Below are 19,960 nucleotides of genomic sequence, written 5' to 3' on the forward strand. Positions count from 1 at the left end.
TTGCCAAAAAATCAGGGTTATACTAAACTGTCTGGTTATCTGATTCTTTTTACTAATTAATATATCATTTTTCCATGGCACTAGTCTAGTTTTAGTAACAATGCAATATTACATAGTAAATGTTTGTTGCCTAACTAAATTAATGAATTCCACATGGTTGAATATTTAGGTAATTCATAGTACTTCACTACTATAAAACAATGTTATTAACATAATGGCCTGCCATGAAAATATTTAGATGTATCTATAAATAGTTCCTTGGGATTAATTCCTGGGAGTAAACTTATTGGTCAAACAGTCATTTCATACACATTATCGAGATACTTCCAGGAAGCTTATGGCAATTTACATGGCTATCAACAATATAAAATTATACCTTCACACATTTCACACAAAACATTTTATATCAGAAAAAAATTCTTCTTTAGGATGACAAACTTAATCTCCTTATTGCCTCTTCTAAGTCATTCCAAACTGTGTACAAACTTAAAATTATTTAAACATCCACTATTTTGAGAAGTTGTATCAAAACAGACAATAAGAACTTTCAGTAAGGAAAATACATTTTATATTTCTAAGTTACACCTTATTAAAAAAAAGCCAGGCAAATTATTAATCTTTTCTACTACTCTGAAGACTAAGACTTTTAAAAACATAATGGAAATAGTCAAATACAAAAATTTTTAAATGCCTTTTTAAAATGGCCTATACAACAGGTAGAATCTAGTCTCAGCCCTTAAAGAATATATGATCTATATAGGTGGACAAAATGCTAGTTGGAGGGACAAAAGGTACAAACATGGAAAAGAAAGTCAGAGTAAACAGAAGAAAAGCACAATAGACTGAGGTTAGTAAGAAGACTTCCCTGGTGGCTCAGACGGTAAAGAGTTTGCCTGCGATGTGGGAGACCAGGATTTGATCCCTGGATTGGGAAGATCACTTGGAGAGCATGGCAACCCACGTCAGTATTCTTGGCTGGAGAATCCCTTGGACAGAGAAGCCCTGGCAGGCTACAGTCCATGGGGTTCCAAAGAGTTGGACATGACTGAGCAACTAAGCACAGGAAGAACAACATATGAATTTTAATGTCAGGAAGAGATATGAGCATTCTAGGTTTACACAGCATATGTGAAGGTGGAAATCATCTTCCTGCAACAAAAGTTTTGCATTCATGGAAAAGTGTAGGTAAACTGTTAACAATTTCTGAGTGAAAGACTAAAGGACCGGGATTTAATCTGACAGAAAACAAAAATGGCCTTAGGAGATTCTTAAGTGAAGTAATGACAGAAAGAAAATGGTACTTTAGAAAGACAAAGCAACCTGGTAACAGAGATAAGATAGCTCAGCAATATATTAATAGCAAAGTCAGATAATCCATATATTGGGAAGTTATTTGGGCTCTACCATGGGTAAGGAGGGCTTCCCTCATAGCTCAGTTGGTAAAGTCTGACAGCAATGCAGGAGACCTGGGTTCAATCCCTGGGTTGGGAAGATCCCCTGGAGAAGGAAATGGCAACCCACTCTGGTATTCTTGCCTGGAGAATCCCACGGACAGAGGAGCCTGGCAGGTTACAGTCTATGGGGTCGCAAGAGTCAGACACGACTGAGCGACTAAAGTGCACATAGGTAAGGAGTCACTCAATCACTCAGTGTCAATAATAAGCAATAATTTCCCTGAATACTCCTCAGGGATCCATCTACCATCTTAAGTCTGCTTCTACATCTGTATCTCAGGGGCTTTTTCTTCCTCTCTGGGCAGGGGAACCAATCTTGTCTGTGACCATAGTTTATTCTCCTGTTTTCTTCTCGCTAAGCCATTTCCTTGGGTTGAGGTGGCCCCCATCAACCATGACTCATCTCCAGTGAATTTCCTAAAGGACCACTCGATGTGGGGCACTCACTGCTTCTGCACCATAATCTGAAGTCATGCTTCAATCTAACACCCAGAACCACAATTTTTGCCTATTTCCTATAACCTAACATGAACTTTATGTGTGACTTCCGCCCTTACCTGGTGCTGCCACTACTGCTCATGAGGTGCCTGCTGCTTTCTCATCAAACTATCCCTCCTTAGGCCTGGTCCCAGCACACCAAGCCTGCCTGCCTGCTGCAGCTGGCAATTTGATCTACCTATGAACTAATGCTGACAAATCCTCCTTTTCCTTAACTTCTACCAACAATCAATTAACAAAGCCTGTTGTTCTCCCTCTGATTTCTCACATCCACCCACTGCTACTACGTTTGTTTAAGCAATCACTACTTCCCTAAAATTTTAGTCATGGCCTGTGGTTTTTGCCTCTATTCTATGAGAGAAAGAAAGAAAAAAACACGTGGAACTGTGGAACAATTTGTATTCTTTGAACACAAGAAACAGTTTCAGAAGTTAAAGGTTTTCATTAAAACATCACTGTATGTATGAGTTCTACCTCTTGTTGCCTTAGCAGAAGTACCCGTCATTTTTGATAATGGCACTAGGTGCCTACTGGTCTATTTATCACCTTAAAAGGAGGTGTGGGGAGGAGTTTGGGAACGGTTTGTGCCACAAATACATATATTTATAAATATATATTTCTATCCCTAAAAGGGATATATATATACACACACACACACACACACACACACATATTTGGTATACATATATATGGCATATATATATATATCCTAAAGGGGAAGAATATAATTTACATATAAAAAAGATAACCAGAGCCTGAGTGCTTAAAAGGGCCTCCAGCTACTGCAGTTGTGTGGGTCCCTCCATTGCCTCTGCTCAATTTAGTGTGATAAATCACATGGTGTAATAATACACATTGTTGTTGTTCAGTCACTAAGTTGTGTCCAACTCTTTGCCACCTCCTGGACTGCAGCATGACAGGGTTTCCTGTCCTTCACCATCTCCTGGAGCTTGCTCCAAACTCATGTCCATTGAGTCGGTGATGCAATCCAACCATCTCATCCTCTGCCACCTCCTTCTTCTCCTGCCCTCAATCTTTCCCAGCATCAGGATCTTTTCCAGTGAGTCAGTTCTTGGCATCAGGTGATGAAAGTATTGGAGCTTCAGCTTCAGCATCAGTCCTTCCAATGAATATTCAGGGTTGATTTCCTTTAGGATTGACTGGTTGGATCTCCTTGCAGTCCAAGGGACTCTCAAGAGTCTTCTCCAGCACCACAATTTGAAAGCAACAATTATTTGTCATTCAGCCTTCCTTATGGTCCAGCTCACATCTGTACATGACTACTGGAAAAACCATAGCTTTGACTAGACGGACCTTTGTTGGCAAAGTGATGTCTCTGCTTTTAATTACTCTGTCTAGGTTTGTCATAGCTTTTCTTCCAAAGAGCAAATGTCTTTTAATTTCATGGCTGCAGTCACCATCTGCAGTGATTTTGGAGCCCTAGAAAATAAAATCTGTCACTGTTTTCACTTTTCCCCCATCTTTTTGCCATGAAGTTGGCATTGCTCAAATGAACCATAGATTGGTAGTAAGCAAAAAACAATTTTCTCATGCCATCACAGTAAACTGGCCTGATCCTAGAGCATTCTAGTTATCATTAGCTGGTAGGACTGGGCTCATCTGGCTGGAGGATCTGATGGGATAGAGCAAAACAGAAAATCAATACTTGGGTCAGTTTTTATACTTTCTGTTCACTTCCACTGACTTGTCTCTTCATACTCAAATACCATAATGCTTTAATTGGTATAGCTTTTGATCATGTTTTTGACTTTAGGTAAAGCAAGACTCCATATGACTGTCAAGCCTTTAAAAATATTTTTGCTGACTGATATGCAATCTTTTCTTCTATGTGAGATTTGAAATTAATCTATGAGGTTCTGTTTTTAAAATTCCACTGATACTTTGGGAGTACACTGAGTTTTGGTGCAATTTAGGATGACTTGACTATAACAAAAAAGCAGCAGACTCACAGATATAGAGTACTAACTAGTGGTTAACAGTGGGGAGAGGGAAGGGAGGCACAGTAGAGAGGTGCTGGAGTGTGAGATACAAACTCTTGGATGTAAGACAGGTTACAAGGATGCACAATCCAACACAACACAAGGAACACAGCCAATATTTTGCTGTAACAGTAAATGGAGTGTAACCTTTAAAAATTGTATAAACTGAATTTTTTTCAAAACTGCCTTTTCATTTTACAGCTGCTGGGAAATTGCATTTTACACATTTTAGGAAATTATTTCATGGGATTTGCTTAACATTCTTTTCAAGTTTGCTGAAAATGTTTAGGGAATCTTCTTCTAGCTCTAAAAAAAATGCTATCTTTTATTTTACTGAGAAATTACAAAACATTCTACATTTGAGTTCTATAATCTGTGTTGTTACTTACAAAAATAGAACATATACATGTGTCTGTATATATATACATGGAAATAAAATTTTCAAACACACCTGTAAAATAACAGCTATAATTTAGTCATAAAAATAAATAATGATCATTTTCAGGTAACTGTGGATCCTCTAAGTCATGCCAACATAAGTAAGACAAGTGGTTTAAGAAACAATAGAAATGATAAAAGTTACATTTTTAATTACTTCATCTTCCCAAAAGAAATTAAAAAATACTGTGTCAATGCAATTATTTTCTCTGGAATTTCCAAGCTCAGACCTTTGCAACTAGTACTTGGATGTTACTTCTTAAGGTACTGAAACGAAGGCCTTCAGGCCACATCATTATCCTTCCTGTGAATAACAGAAAGCAAAGGTTCACTGCCAAGGCACGGGCTCATGTTACATCAGGTCAGCAATTTGAAAATTTACTCTGTAGTAAGGTCTGGTTTTCCCAAGGAGGTAAGATTAAACGCCAGATAAAGGATTCACTACTTAACAATTAGAGAAACTGATGCCTACAAGCTGATAATAACCTAAAAAGATAACTTGAAACAATTATATCAATTATCTAAACACCGTAAAATGCATTACCTTTTAGCAGCTGAGAAATGGAGACCCGAGAAGAAAGGATGGAAGAAGGAAAAATAAAAACCATTTGTACTGAGTAAAATCATTTCAATTACTCATGCTTAGTAGTTTATTTTTAAAATGTTTTATGAAATCAAATCAGTACTAATTTTTTAAAGTAAAGAATGATTAAAACATGCATTTAATTTCATGTTGGATGGTGATCATTTGGTATGAGGCCCTACCATATATTGGCAAATGTACCAACATTTTTATAAAACATTAAAAAGCAAATATCATTTGAATTTATATCTTTATTTTATATTTTCTGGGCAAGAATCTTATGAGATGTGCATGAGATTCTATTCACATCTATTTTTATTCTAGCTAAAATGATGTTCATGGAAGTATTACATTTGGCTTTCTCAAATGGCTTCAGGCTGATTTAAAAGCTTCTAAGAAGATAAAAGGGGTAACATTTTCTTTGCTTGTTGGGTGGTCGAAAGGTTAAACATCAAGTTCTCAGTGTGGGAAAATCCCAAAGTCCTCTAAGGGAAATGTTTTGATGCTTGGTAAATATGTCCATTTGGAAATATATACAACTAAAGATCAGTCAAGAAGCACTTCCCTGGCTGAGATCACATTGGGAAAAAAAAGTAACTGACCAATTATTTTAAAGTCTCCACTTGCACTGTTACATTAGCTTACATTACAGGATTCTTTATAAGTTTACAAAGTACCTTCACATATATCATCTCATTATTTGATAGGACGGTAGGCGAACGTATCTCTGAGGTGTTGGTAATCACAGTAGTTTGATATGTACACCTAGCCTCTTCCTAGGGCCTTGCTCCAGCAGTGACCTCCCCTGCCTTTCCTACCTCACTGTTTTCACCTCTTCCACTCCCACTGAGTGCTTCCCTTCAGCGCACACACATTTCTCCCATTTGGAAGCTTTCCGACCCACCTCTCCATCCAGCTTGTCACAGCAGATTTCCTCTGTTTCAGCAAGTTCTCCCCTTCACCACTCCACTAATACTGCTGGTCAAGGTCACTGATGACCTCCATGTTGCTAAATCCAGAGGCCAATTCTCAGTCAATTCAACTTACAGCATCTGACCCAGTTGATAACTCTCTTTTCCTTGCAACAATTTTTCCTGTCTAAGTCCACCCATTCCTCATTTCCCTCCTATTACCCAGGCAGTTCCTTTTTGGTACTTTTGTTGATACTGCCCTAGGCCAGTCCTTGGACTTCCTCTCTTTTTTGAATCTATACTTACTTCCTTAATCATCTCATCTAGCCTTTACAGATTATAAATATACTGACAAATCCAAAATTTCCATCTCCAGCATTCTGTGATAATATAAATTCCATGAAGGCAGGAATTTTTGTCTGAGTGGTACACTTTTGCTTCCCCAGTGCCTAGAAGAGTTTCTGGCTTTGAGCAAGCTCTCAAATATTTGCTGAATAAATGAATGACTGAATATGGTTGTAAAACTTACCGTAATTGTTAAATAAGGATTCCCGTAAAAGTTAAAACATACTATTAAAAAACCCAGTTGATAACTCTCTTTTCCTTCCTCAGTGATCAATGCAAGCAAATAAAGGAAAACAACAGAATGGGAAAGACTAGAGATCTCTTCAGGAAAATTAGAGATACCAAGGGAACATTTCATGCAAAGATGGGCTCGATAAAGGACAGAAATGGTATGGACCTAACAGAAGCAGAAGATAGTAAGAAGAGGTGACAAGAATACATAGAAGAACTGTACAAAAAAGATCTTCACGACCCAGATAATCACGATGGTGTGATCACTGACCTAGAGCCAGACATCCTGGAATGTGAAGTCAAGTGGGCCTTAGAAAGCATCACTATGAACAAAGCTAGTGGAGGTGATGGAATTCCAGTGGAGCTATTTCACATCCTGAAAGATGATGCTGTGGAAGTGCTGAACTCAATATGCCAGCAAATTTGGAAAACTCAGCAGTGGCCACAGGACTGGAAAAGGTCAGTTTTCATTCCAATCCTAAAGAAAGGCAATGCCTTTCTTTGAATGCTCAAACTACCACACAATTGCACTCATCTCAAATGCTAGTAAAGTAATGCTCAAAATTCTCCAAGCCAGGCTTCAGCAATACATGAACTGTGAACTTCCAGATGTTCAAGCTGGTTTTAGAAAAGGCAGAAGAACCAGAGATCAAATTGCCAACATCTGCTGGATCATGGAAAAAGCAAGAGAGTTCCAGAAAAACATCTATTTCTGCTTTATTGACTATGCCAAAGCCTTTGACTGTGTGGATCACAAGAAACTGTGGAAAATTCTGAAAGAGATGGGAATACCAGACCACCTGACCTGCCTCTTGAGAAACCTATATGCAGGTCAGGAAGCAACAGTTAGAACTGGACATGGAACAACAGACTGGTTCCAAATAGGAAAAGGAGTACGTCAAGGCTGTAGACTGTCACCCTGCTTATTTAACTTCTATGCAGAGTACATCATGAGAAACGTTGGGCTGGAAGAAGCACAAGGTGGAATCATGATTGCCAGGAGAAATATCAATAACCTCAGATATGCAGATGACACCACCCTTATGGCAGAAAGTGAAGAGGAACTCAAAAGCCTCTTGTTGAAAGTGAAAGAGGAGAGTGAAAAAGTTGGCTTAAAGCTCAACATTCAGAAAAAGAAGATCATGGCTTCTGGTCCCATCACTTCATGGGAAATAGATGGGGAAACAGTGGAAACAGTGTCAGACTTTATATTTTTGGTCTCCAAAATCACTGCAGACGGTGACTGCAGCCATGAAATTAAAAGACGCTTACTCCTTGGAAGGAAAGTTATGACCAACCTAGATAGCATATTAAAAAGCAGAGATATTAGTTTGCCAACAAAGGTCCATCTAGTCAAGGCTATGGTTCTTCCAGTGGTCATGTATGGATGTGAGAGTTGGACTGTGAAGAAAGCTGCGTGCCGAAGAATTGATGCTTTTGAACTGTTGTGTTGGAGAAGAGTCTTGAGAGTCCCTTGGACTGCCAAGGGACAAGAAGTCCATTCTAAAGGAGATCAGTCCTGGGTGTTCATTGGAAGGACTGATGCCGAAGCTGAAACTCCAATACTTTAGCCACTTCATGCAAAGAGTTGACCCATTGGAAAAGACCCTGATGCTGGGAGGGATTGGGGGCAGGGGAAAAGGGGACGACAGAGGATGAGATGGTTAAATGGCATCACCGGCTCGATGGACATGAGTTTGGGTAAACTCCGGGAGTTGGTGATGGACAGGGAGGCCTGGCGTGCTGTGATTCATGGGGTCGCAAAGAGTCGGACACGACTGAGCAACTGAACTGAACTGAACTGATTAAAACACCAATAATTACCTGATACTAACAGGAGTGGGGAAAGTGATAAGAGGAAAACATGTTCAATGATGTGTCTTTTTTTGGAATGGTAAATTTTCTTATACAAATTTATATCAAGTTTTAGATGTATGTATTAAAATATATACAGTTTGTTAAAGTGATATGTAACCACTTGGAGACTGGAAATAGGATGTATAACTTTCAAACCACTAGAGGAAGAGAAATGATATAGGAAGAAAGAGCAATCTAATGCCAGGTGATAAGGGGAAAGAGATAATAACACATATACATAATACAGCAAAAACTCATGCAAACATGTCCACAATTATAATAAGCAAGATTGGGTTAAACTCCTCCATTAAAATGAGAAACTCTCATATTGTGTTTTTAAAAAAAACTATTAAATGTTCCTTACAAGAATAAAACAATACGAAGAGTGTTTGAAAATACACAGAATTAAGAACCAAAAGCGTTAAATGGGACAAAGAAAGATTCACCAAGAAGGTACTATACACATGAACAAAACAGCTTAAAATTATATGGTAAAAAAATTGTTAAAAGAATGCAATCTGATCAACTCACAATCATGGCTGAGATGTCAATACTTCTTTACTAGAAATGGATACATCAAGTGGAGAAACAAGAAAAAGGATCTGAATAATAAACAAAGAAGGTGCTTATTAACTTTGATTTCAGTAAACAGAGAATATATAAACTTTATTAGTCATCATGAAAACATCAGTAAGATAAAACTGTGAAAGTTATACAGGTTTAATGAAATATTCATATAGTAGAGGATTATACAGGAGTGAAAATAAACTAGAAGTACATGTGTCTAGATGGATACACTTCTTAAACATTAACTTAAAAGACAAATTATAAAAAGGTAGGTACTGTTTATATAAAATGTTTTATAGTTGCAAAATAAGTGTATACTATTCAGAGATACATCCATTTGCAATAAAACTATGGAAACTTATGGGAATGATAAAATGGTTATCTCTTTGGGGAAGAGAGGATCATGACAAGAGAAGGTACATATGTTGGTAGTTTTTTCTTTAAGCTGCTAGTACATACACAGCTAATACGCACTATAGCATTATTGTCTATTTAAAAGTTAGATATGTTCCATTTTAAAAAACAAATTCTTTCAAGGCTTATTCCCTGATGCACATGGGAAAATGCTAAAAAGACTAAAAGAAAAAAGGCCACTTCAGAAAATTTAAGATACACTATTAAATATTGATTGGATTAAAAAAAGAAAGAAAAACTGAGATTATAAGCTTTTTGAAAATAAATGACACTTAGGAATTTACAAAGAGCCCTCTGTATAATTTGGTCAATGCCATTACTGACATAAAAAAATTCATCTATGCATTTCCTATAAGAAAAATTAAGAATTTAAAATTAATGAACTAAGGGTTTATTTACATAGAAACTAAAAAAGAGGATAAGAACTCAGGAAGTTAAAAAAGAGGATAAGATAAATTTGATGAAAATAGAAGGGAATAGACAATAAAGATAAAAGCAGAAATAAAGTCCCCCAATAAAATAGTAAACACAAAAAGTGGCATTTGAAAAGATGTAATAAAACAGACAAACCTCTATCAAAGTCTGATTTAAAAAAAAAAAAAAACTGAAAATGAATAAACATTAAACTTGAATTATGACCTATCCATAGTTTGGAAGAGCATCCAAATATAAGAAGAGACCTATAATATATTGATATCTCAATATAATATCAGTTTAAAAGGCAAGAACAATACGTACAGTATGGTCACATTTTTGCTAAAAAGGAAATGATATGTGTTTAGTTTACAGGCCTGTAAAATACATTTTTAACAGCACTGAGTGCAGAAAAGCATTTGTGACCTATAAAGTAGAAAAAGGATTTAATATTTCGGCATATTCTAAAAATCAGTCAATAAAAAATAAAAGTTGGCAAAGGATATTAATGGGCAATCCCCAGGAAACTATAAACAAACAAAAAATTCTCCACCTCACTAACAATCAGAGAAGTAGAAATTATAACAATCATGGTAAATCATTTTTCATACTCAAATTTGGAAAACAAATTTGACAAAGTGAAAGGGGACACTGGAAGCCCATTACTTATTGCTGGCAAAAGTATATATTAGTATAACCGTTTTAAAGAACAAATTGATAGTTTCTATCAAAATATAATAGCTATGGACCCAGCAACTTAACATTTGCATGTACAAAGAACCCTGGATAGTCACTGTAGCACAGTTAACAGTGGAAAAATAGAAACAATCAAAATTCCCATCAGTAGAGCAATGGTTAAATAAATTATGGCACATCACTAGAGTGGTCTGTGGTCATTTAAAAAGGATTCAATTAGGTAGATCTAGAAGTGGTTTTATGGTAAGAGCCACAAGACACATAGCAGAGTGAGGAAAAGCAAATTACGGAAGAATGGGTAAAAAATAAAAAGCTAAAATCAAAAAAAGCTCATTCTTAAACATAAATCATTTATATATCACATAAATACATACACATATACACATGCATACATAGACATATGTGTATAGACAGAAAAAATTGTGGAATGGTGCATTATTTCTTAAAAAGCAAACAGAATATATATTAGCTCCACTTTACAAAAGAGTTAGCTTAGCCCAGCATCTAGAGAGGACTTAATCAGGGCCACTTAGGCAGCAAATGAGTCTGAGACCAAAACTCAGGTTTCAGGACACTCAACTGAGTGTTCTTCCACATTACACAACTTGGTACACTGAAATACAAGGGCACCGATTTTACAATCCTCCAGGCCTATGTTCAAACGCCAGTTTCAATACTTCCTAATTAGGTAAGCTTGGGAAAAAGAGATTTCTAAACTTTAGCATTTTCACTGTAAAATGGACAAATTAAGACTAACTCTGCTAGCTTCCCCCAGTGGCTCAGTTCGTAAAGAATCCACCTGCAATGCAGGAGACCCAGGTTCGATCCCTGGATTTGGGAGATTCCCTGGAAAAGGAAATGGCAACCCACCCCAGCATTCTTGGCTGTAGAATCTCATGGACAGAGGAGCTTGGCGGCTACAGTCCATGGGGTAACAAAGAATCAGACACGACTGAGCGACTAAACAGCGAACGTTAACCACAAAGTGTAAACGTTACATGAAAATTAAATGAGAAGACTCCCATCTCCTCTGGTCAATAAAATCAGTTTATGCAGAGTATCCTATGTGTTAATCAGCAGGGTCCAGAAATGGTCTTTGACATCTCAGATCCACGCGTATATTTGCCAGCTCAGTACTTCCCTGTCACTTTAAGTTGGGAGTTCTCTAAATACATCCATGGTGACCAAACAATTCCAATTGCCTGACATTTCCTTGTGGCTCCCATCTGCTTCATGTGCTACGACCTTTCTCTCAATCATCCTGACTCAGCTCCAAACATCTAGATTATGCAATATGTGCATATTGCATATGTGGTATTATGCAATACCACATATTCTACTGATTTCTTGAGAGTGATGGCTGACCCTCAATGACAAAACCTCTGGCTATGCAGAGAGCCATTGTCTTTGGGGCCTGATTACATAATCACTCCAGTTTTTCTAGGTTACAACTGAAAGAAACAAACACGCCATACCATTAATAGTCAGCTATTTTCCTTAAATAAGTCACCTTGAATTTACCTGCAGCTATAACAAAATAGCAGAGACTGGATGGCTTAGCGACAGAATTTACTTTGTCACAGTTCTGGAAGCTACAAGTCCAAGATCAAGGTGCCAGGACTGAGGTGGTATGATCTCTCTGGTTTGTAGATTGCCACGTTCTTTCTACATCCCCACATGGCCCTTCTGCAGGGTGTGGGCACAGAGACAGACGGCAAGCTCTCTGGTGCCTCTGCTTACACTAGTCCTATAAGATCAGGAGTCCACTCTCCTGACCTCATTTAACCTTAATTACTCCCTTGGAGGTCTCACTTCCTAATACAGCCCTAATTGAGGGGTTAGGGCTTCAGCATATGAATTTTGGGGAGATACAGACCATTCAGTCCAGAACACCAACCACAGAGCAACCCACCTGCCTTGTCCTTTATTCACATATATAGTTCTTAAAAATGCTCTTTTATAGGCCATTCCCATCAAGTTGGCAATTTACTCTCTGGAAGAACTTGAATATTTGGAGATTTAACTATGTTCCCTCTCTTTTGGATAATTTATAAACAACCAAACAAAAAACATTAAATAAAATCAGTCTTGACTCCTCAACCTACCTGTACCCCAGTGGGGGTGAGGGTGGTGGATCCCTGCTTGCTAGTAACAACTTGAGATTCCCGGCCCAACTAACCTTGGCCTGTATGCATCCCAGCTGGGGGTTGGGGGTGGGGTGGGGGCAGGCATTTCCAGTCCAGGATTCCCTGTCTGCCAACACTGGCCCAGGGGTACCCCAGCAGAAGGCTTGCAGGCTGCCAGTCCCAGCTTGTGGTTCTTTCTATGCCAGCCTCGACCCAGCAACTTGGACAAACTCTAGCAGTGAACACACCTCTTCCAACGAGGCCTGATTCCCAACCAAGGGAGGCCACCGCTGCTGCCCTTCCAACTTTGTTCCTTCCTTGGGTACCCTCTCTTAGCCCAAGGGTATTCTTTATAATCCTGATTCCTTCTTAGTAGCTAATCCCCGTAAATGGTTAATATTTCTTTATACTGAGTCTTAACTGTTCAAGTTACCATGTGGCTTTTGTTTCTGACTGTTGAAATTATTATTGAAAAGGATAAACAAGTTTTAAAATGATGTAGTTTGGGTAGTTTATTCCCATTACACTGGCATTAAATTTTTTGGAAGAACTTAAATGTTACCTGAATTTAATAGAAAGAAAAGCTGAGAAGGCATTATCTGGGACAAAGTTTATAAAACTACTGCCTTCATTTATAAAACAGATTTAAAAATTAAGTCTGGAGAAGATTAAGGGATGGGAACAAAATTAAAGCAACTACTAATAATAACCCAATAAAGTATTCAGTTCAGTTCAGTTCAATTGCTCAGTCATGTCCGACTCTTTGTGACCCATGGACTGCAGCACATCAGGCTTTCCTATTCATCACCAACTCCCGGAGCCTGCTCAAACTCACGTCCATCGAGTTGGTGATGCCATCCAACCATCTCATCCTCTATCGTTCCCTTCTCCTCCCGCCTTCAATCTTCTCCAGCGTCAGGGTCTTTTCAAATGAGTCAGCTCTTCATATCAGGTGGCCAAAGTATTGGAGTTTCAGCTTCAGCATCAGTCTTTTCAATGAATATTCAGAGCTGATTTCCTTTAGGATTGACTGGTTGGATCTCCTTGCAGTCCAAGGGACTCTCAAGAGTCTTCTCTCAACACCACAGTTCAAAAGCATCAATTCTTCAGCACTCAGCTTTCTTTATAGTACAATTCTCACATCCATACATGACTACTGGAAAAACCATAGCTTTGGCTAGACAGACCTTTGCTGGCAAAGTAATGTCTCTGCTTTTGAATATGCTGTCTAGGTTTGTCATAGCTTTTCTTCCAAGGAGTAAGTGTCTTTTAATTTCATGGGTACAGTCACCATCTGCAGTGATCTTGGAGCCCAAGAAAATAAAAGTCTCTCACTGTTTCCATTTTCTCCCCATCTGTTTGCCATAAAGTGATGGGACTTGATGCCATGATCTTAGTTTTCTGAATGTGGAGTTTTAAGCCAACTTTTTCACTCTCCTCTTTTACTTTCATCAAGAGGCTCTTTAGTTCTTCTTTGCTTTCTGCCGTAAGGGTGGTGTCATCTGCATATCTGAGGTTACTGATATTTCTCCTGGCAATCTTGATTCCACCTTGTGCTTCTTCCAGCCCAGCGTTTCTCATGATGTACTCTGCATAGAAGTTAAACAAGCAGGGTGACTATTATACAGCCTTGATGTACTCCTTTCGCAGTTTGGAACCAGTCCATTGTTCCATGTCCAGTTCTAACTTTCTAATAAAATATTAGAAAGAGTAAAATGATTTTGAGATTAAAAAACTATATAGGTGACATAGACCTTACAGATTCAAATCAACCATCCCTACACCTAATTGGTAGAGTGTGTTTCAATATGGTTGTATTTCCCTATTGCTAGTGATATTAAGCATATTTTCATGTATTTATAGGTCTTTTGAATATCTTACTCTTGAATTGCCTATTCAGACCTTTTGTCCATTTTTCTATTGTGTCGTTTTTCTTATTAATCTGTAGATCATCACTATATATTCTGGATACTTACTTCATGGGAGTGCTATGTATCTTAAGTATCTTCTTCCATTTCAAGACTTCTTTGTATTTTCGTAGATATTTTTGTTTTAATGAAGTGAATGAGAAAAATGAGTGTTTTCCATCCTTATTTTGAAAATCCTCCTCCTCCTAGGGTCAAAATTTCATTTTCATATATTTTTCTCTAAATATCTTAAAGTTTCACTTATCACCTTTAAGGCTGTAATCCACCTGGGTTATTATTGCAATGGGGTAGGCGTCTAAATTTACTTTTGCTTCCCACACAGAACACTTCAACTGTAATCAAGTCCTACCGTTTTGTGTATCACTGTTATCCAATATTTGAGATCATTTGGTTTAGCTCTCAAGATAATAGTAATTATTGTTGTAATATGTACTCAATATTTAAGATTTACTTTATCTTTACCAATTCATTTACTGTTGCTTCTTAAATTTCACCCTTTTTTCATGTTCATTTCTTCCTGATAGTCAATCTTTAATAGTTCCTTCAATGATGATCAGAGATTGGTAAGCAATCTCAGACTTATGAAAAATGAATTTATTTTATTCTCATTCCTAAATGATAATTTATCTAGGTAAAGATATCTAATGGTAGTTATTTTCTCTTACCTCTTTGAAAATAGTTATCTCCTGACTTCTATCCATTGTCACAAATTAGTCTTCAATCAGGCCAATAGCCATGCCTTTCTAGGAAACTGGTTCTATCTTCCTTTATTTTTGATTTTCAGTTTCACTATAATCTGACCATTTTTATTTATCCTGCTCAGGACTGTTTATGCTTCCTGAATCTGAGGATTAATGTTTGTGTTCCTTCTAAGAACTGTTCAGGTATTCTCTCTTAGAATACTGCTTCTCATTCTCTCTGTTCTCTGAGCCTGTAATCCCTAATTGAGGAATTTTAGACCCTTTCAGTCTATCTTGCACATCTCTTAAACACGCCTTAGTATTTGCCATTTCTTTTTTAATTTTATTTTTGGCTGTGATGGGTCTTGGTCACTGCGCGGGCTTTTCTCTAGTTGAGACAAGTAGGGGCTACTCTCTAGTTGTGACCTCACAGGCTTCTAATTGTGATGGCTTCTCCTGCTGCAGAGCATGGACCCTAGGGAACTCAGGCTTCAGTAGTTGCGGCCTACAGGCTGTAGAACACAGGCTCAGTAGTTGTGGCACACGGGCTTAGTTGCCCCACAGCATGTGGGATCTTCCTAGACCAGGGATCTAATCCATTTCTCCTGCATTGGCAGGTGGATTCTTTACCACTGGACCACCAGGGAAGTCCTGCCATTTCTTCAAAAGTGTGTTACATTCTGTGTAGTTCTTCAAAATTATCTTCCAGATTACTAATTGCCTCTTCAGTTATGTTTTATATGCTGCCTAATCTATCCAACCTCAAAGACCGTATTTTACATTGTGGGAAGTTCTATTTGATTCTTTATTATAATCTACCATTCTTCATACTGATTTCCCATTATGTCTTTAGTTAGTTAGTTAGTTCAGTCACTCAGTCGTGTCCGAGTCTTTGCGACCCCATGAATCGCAGCACGCCAGGCCTCCCTGTCCATCACCAACTCCCAGAGTTCACCCAGACTCACGTCCATCGGGTCAGTGATGCCATCCAGCCATCTCATCCTCTGTCGTCCCCTTCTCCTCCTGCCCCCAATCCCTCCCAGCATCAGAGTCTTTTCCAATGAGTCAACTCTTCGCATGAGGTGGCCAAAGTACTGGAGTTTCAGCTTTAGCATCATTCCTTCCAAAGAAATCCCAGGGCTGATCTCCTTCAGAATGGACTGGTTGGGTTTCCTTGCAGTCCAAGGGACTCTCAAGAGTCTTCTCTTTAATCATTCTGAATATCCTTAATTGACAGACTCAACCAAATGATCCTATTATTAAACTGTGAGGAATATAATCACTCAGTTTGCTGAGTTTATGAGTTTATCTTCCTAGAGGCCTTCTCTGTAGAAATTACAGGTGGCCGGTGTTTGGGGCATCTCCCTCAAAGAAGTTTTGCATTTTTTTCTGCCGGCTTTATCAGTTTGTTTTTTTTTTTCACCCAGGGTAATAGAAGTGCTAACTCTAAACCCATAGGAGGCAGTGTTGTTGTTTATTTGCTAAGTCATGTCCAACTCTTTTTTTTTTTTTTTTAATTAATTTTTTTTTTTTTTTTAATTTTATTTTACATGTCCAACTCTTTTGCAAACCCATGAACTGTAGCTTACCAGGTTCCTCTGTTCAGGGATTTCCCAGACAAGAATACTGGATTGGGTTGCTATTTCCTTCTCACAGGGATCTTCCCAACCCAGGGATTGAACTCACATCTCCTGCATTCTCAGGTGGATTCTTTACCACTGAGCCACCTGGGAAGCCCCATGAGGTAGTGTGGGACCATTTTTATACTTTCTCAGGAGAGTCCTTTTTTCCACTTAGAGCCCATGCAGACATCTTCAGACTTCCCTGTCACTGCTTAGTACCGGGAGGGAGAGGAGGGGTCTGGGGAATCACTTGTTCATCATTTGTTCTGTTGCTGTAGGCTCTGGCTTTAGGGAGATGGAATTTCAGTTCCAACTTTCCAAGGTCTTGTCTCCTGTCCCCACGAAGGCCTTAAAATCCAAACCCCCAGGATTCTATGAATACTGACTCACTGCTCTCTCACTGAAGCCACAGCTCACACTATTCTAGCTCCTAGTTTCCTCTTTACTTCTGCCCTGGCAATTTCCTTTAGTTTCTTAAAAGGGCAAAATGGTATTTAAAAGGATGTTTAAAATATTTTGATGACAGATTATGGAGCATGCTGTATGGATAAAACCAAGGTCTAAACCATTTATTTTATTAAGTGAACATCCCATAATTTATTTAGGAGCATTTTCTTTTCACTTAAAAGCTGTTCTCCCAACACAATATATTTCACAACCAACAAAGACCAATATATACCAACTGCTCATTCTCTAGTTTTTCCTTAGAAAGAGGACTCGTGTTTAGCTGGGCCCAAGAGCACACAGAACAAGGTCATATCTCTCAGGCTTTGTTGCAGTTGGATAGGCCGTTTGATTAAGTTTTTGCTAATGTAAATAAAACCGTTTTTGAGACTTCCTGGAAAGTCAACTTAAAAGCTGCTGACTCAGCCAGACAAGGCACAGGAGTGTAAAGGCAAGGTCATCATTCTGACTTCTTTCTCCTGACCTCAAGCCAACTGCTCCTCATGGCACTTTGCTTTTACTTATTTCAACCTATGTTATTTCCATAATCACTTTAATCCCTGAGTTTAAAGCTGTGGCACAGGGCAATCAGTAGTAATGTACAGATGTGAGAGGTGGACCATAAAGAAGGCTGTTCAGTTCAGTCGCTCAGTCATATCCAACTTTTTGCGACCCCATGAATTGCAGCACGCTAGGCCTCCCTGTCCATCACCAACTCCCAGAGTTCCCCCAAACTCATGTGCATTGAGTTGGTGATGCCATCCAGCCATCTCATCCTCTGTCATCCCCTTCTCCTCCTGCCCCCAATCCCTCCCAGCATCAGGGTCTTTTCTAATGAGTCAACTCTTTGCATGAGGTGGCCAAAATATTGGAATTTCAGCTTCAGCATCAGTCCTTCCAAAGAATACCCAGGACTGATCTCCTTTAGAATGGACTGGTTGGATCTCCTTGAAGTCCAAGGGACTCTCAAGAGTCTTCTCTAACACCACAGTTCAAAAGCATCAATTCTTTGGCGCTCAGCTTTCTTCACAGTCCAACTCTCACATCCATACACAACCAAAGGAAAAACCATAGCCTTGACTAGACGGACCTTTGTTGGCAAACTAATATCTCTGCTTTTTAATATGCTATCTAGGTTGGTCATAACTTTCCTTCCAAGGAGTAAGCATCTTTTAATTTCATGGCTGCAGTCACCATCTGCAGTGATTTTGGAGCCCCCAAAAATAAAGTCTGACACTGTTTCCACTGTTTCCCCATCTATTTGCCATGAAGTGATGGGACCAGATGCCATGATCTTTGTTTTCTGAATGTTGAGCTTTAAGCCAACTTTTTCACTCTCCACTTTCACTTTCATCAAGAGGCTTTTGAGTTTCTCCTCACTTTCTGCCATAAGGGTGGTGTCATCTGCATATCTGTCGTTATTGATATCTCTTCTGGCTATCTTGATTCCAGCTTGTGCTTTTTCCAGTCCAGCGTTTCTCATGATGTACTCTGCATAGAAGTTAAATAAACAGGGTGACAATATACAGCCTTGACATACTCCTTTTCCTATTTGGAACCAGTCTGTTGTTCCATGTCCAGTTCTAACTGTTGCTTCTTGACCTGCATATAGGTTTCTCAAGAGGCAGGTCAGGTGGTCTGGTATTCCCATCTCTTTCAGAATTTTCCACAGTTTCTTGTGATCCACACAGTCAAAGGCTTTGGCATAGTCAATACAGAAGAAATAGATGTTTTTCTGGAACTCTCTTGCTTTTTCCATGATCCAGCGGATGTTGGCAATTTGATCTCTGGTTCTTCTGCCTTTTCTAAAACCAGCTTGAACATCTGGAAGTTCACGGTTCATGTATTGCTGAAGCCTGGCTTGGAGAATTTTGAGCATTACTTTACTAGCATGTGAGATGAGTGCAATTGTGCGGTAGTTTGAGCATTCTTTGGCATTGCCTTTCTTTGGGATTGGAATGAAAACTGACCTTTTCCAGCCCTGTGGCCACTGCTGAGTTTTCCAAATTTGCTGACATATTGAGTGCAGCACTTTCACAGCATCATCTTTCAGGATGTGAAATAGCTCAACTGGAATTCCATCACCTCCACTAGCTTTGTTCATAGTGATGCTTTCTAAGGCCCACTTGATTTCACATTCCACGATGTCTGGCTCTAGGTGAGTGATCACACCATCATGATTATCTTGGTCGTGAAGATCTTTTTTGTACAGTTCTTCTATGTATTCTTGCCACCTCTTCTTAATATCTTCTGCTTCTGTTAGGTCCATACCATTTCTGTCCTTTATCGAGCCTATCTTTGCATGAAATGTTCCCTTGGTATCTCTAATTTTCTTGAAGAGATCTCTAGTCTTTCCCATTCTGTTGTTTTCCTCTATTTCTTTGCTGAGCAGCCAAGAATTGATGCTTTTGAACTGTGGTGTTGGAGAAGACTCTTGAGGGTCCCTTGGACTGCAAGGAGATCCAACCAGTCCATCCTAAAGGATATCAACTGCAAATATTCATTGGAAGGACTGATGCTGAAGCTCCAACACTTTGGCCACCTGATGGGAAGAGCCAACACACTGGAAGAGACCTCATTGCTGGGAAAGACTTAAGGCAAAAGGAGAAGGGGGTAACAGAGGATGAGATGGTTGGATGGCATCACCGATTCAATGGACATGAGTTTGAGCAGACTCTGGGAGATAGTGAAGGACAGGGAAGCCCGCCATGCTGCAGTCCATGAGGCTGCAAAGTCAGACACCACTTAGCAA

The 19,960-nt window shown here is 38.8% G+C and overlaps 1 protein-coding gene across 7 annotated transcripts in view; it reads right to left on the reverse strand.

Moving 5' to 3' along the window:
* The window catches only part of MICU3 (mitochondrial calcium uptake family member 3), a 78,052-nt gene that overhangs the window by 50,926 nt on the left and 7,166 nt on the right, over positions 1-19,960 (reverse strand). Inside the window, exon 1 of one of the 7 annotated variants that reach the window (XM_059882250.1) lies at positions 15,128-16,172. The exons of 5 other annotated variants lie outside the window; for them this stretch is intronic. In XM_059882250.1, coding sequence (XP_059738233.1) covers positions 15,128-15,163 — 36 coding nt within the window. In that variant the 5' untranslated portion in view covers positions 15,164-16,172. Of the gene's footprint in view, positions 1-8,848; positions 8,954-15,127; positions 16,173-19,960 lie in introns of those variants that run through there. One more of the 7 variants, XM_059882251.1, reaches the window with a different exon arrangement.

The sequence above is a fragment of the Bos taurus genome, chromosome 27 (genome assembly GCF_002263795.3).
Source record: "Bos taurus isolate L1 Dominette 01449 registration number 42190680 breed Hereford chromosome 27, ARS-UCD2.0, whole genome shotgun sequence".
Taxonomy (NCBI): domain Eukaryota; kingdom Metazoa; phylum Chordata; class Mammalia; order Artiodactyla; family Bovidae; genus Bos; species Bos taurus.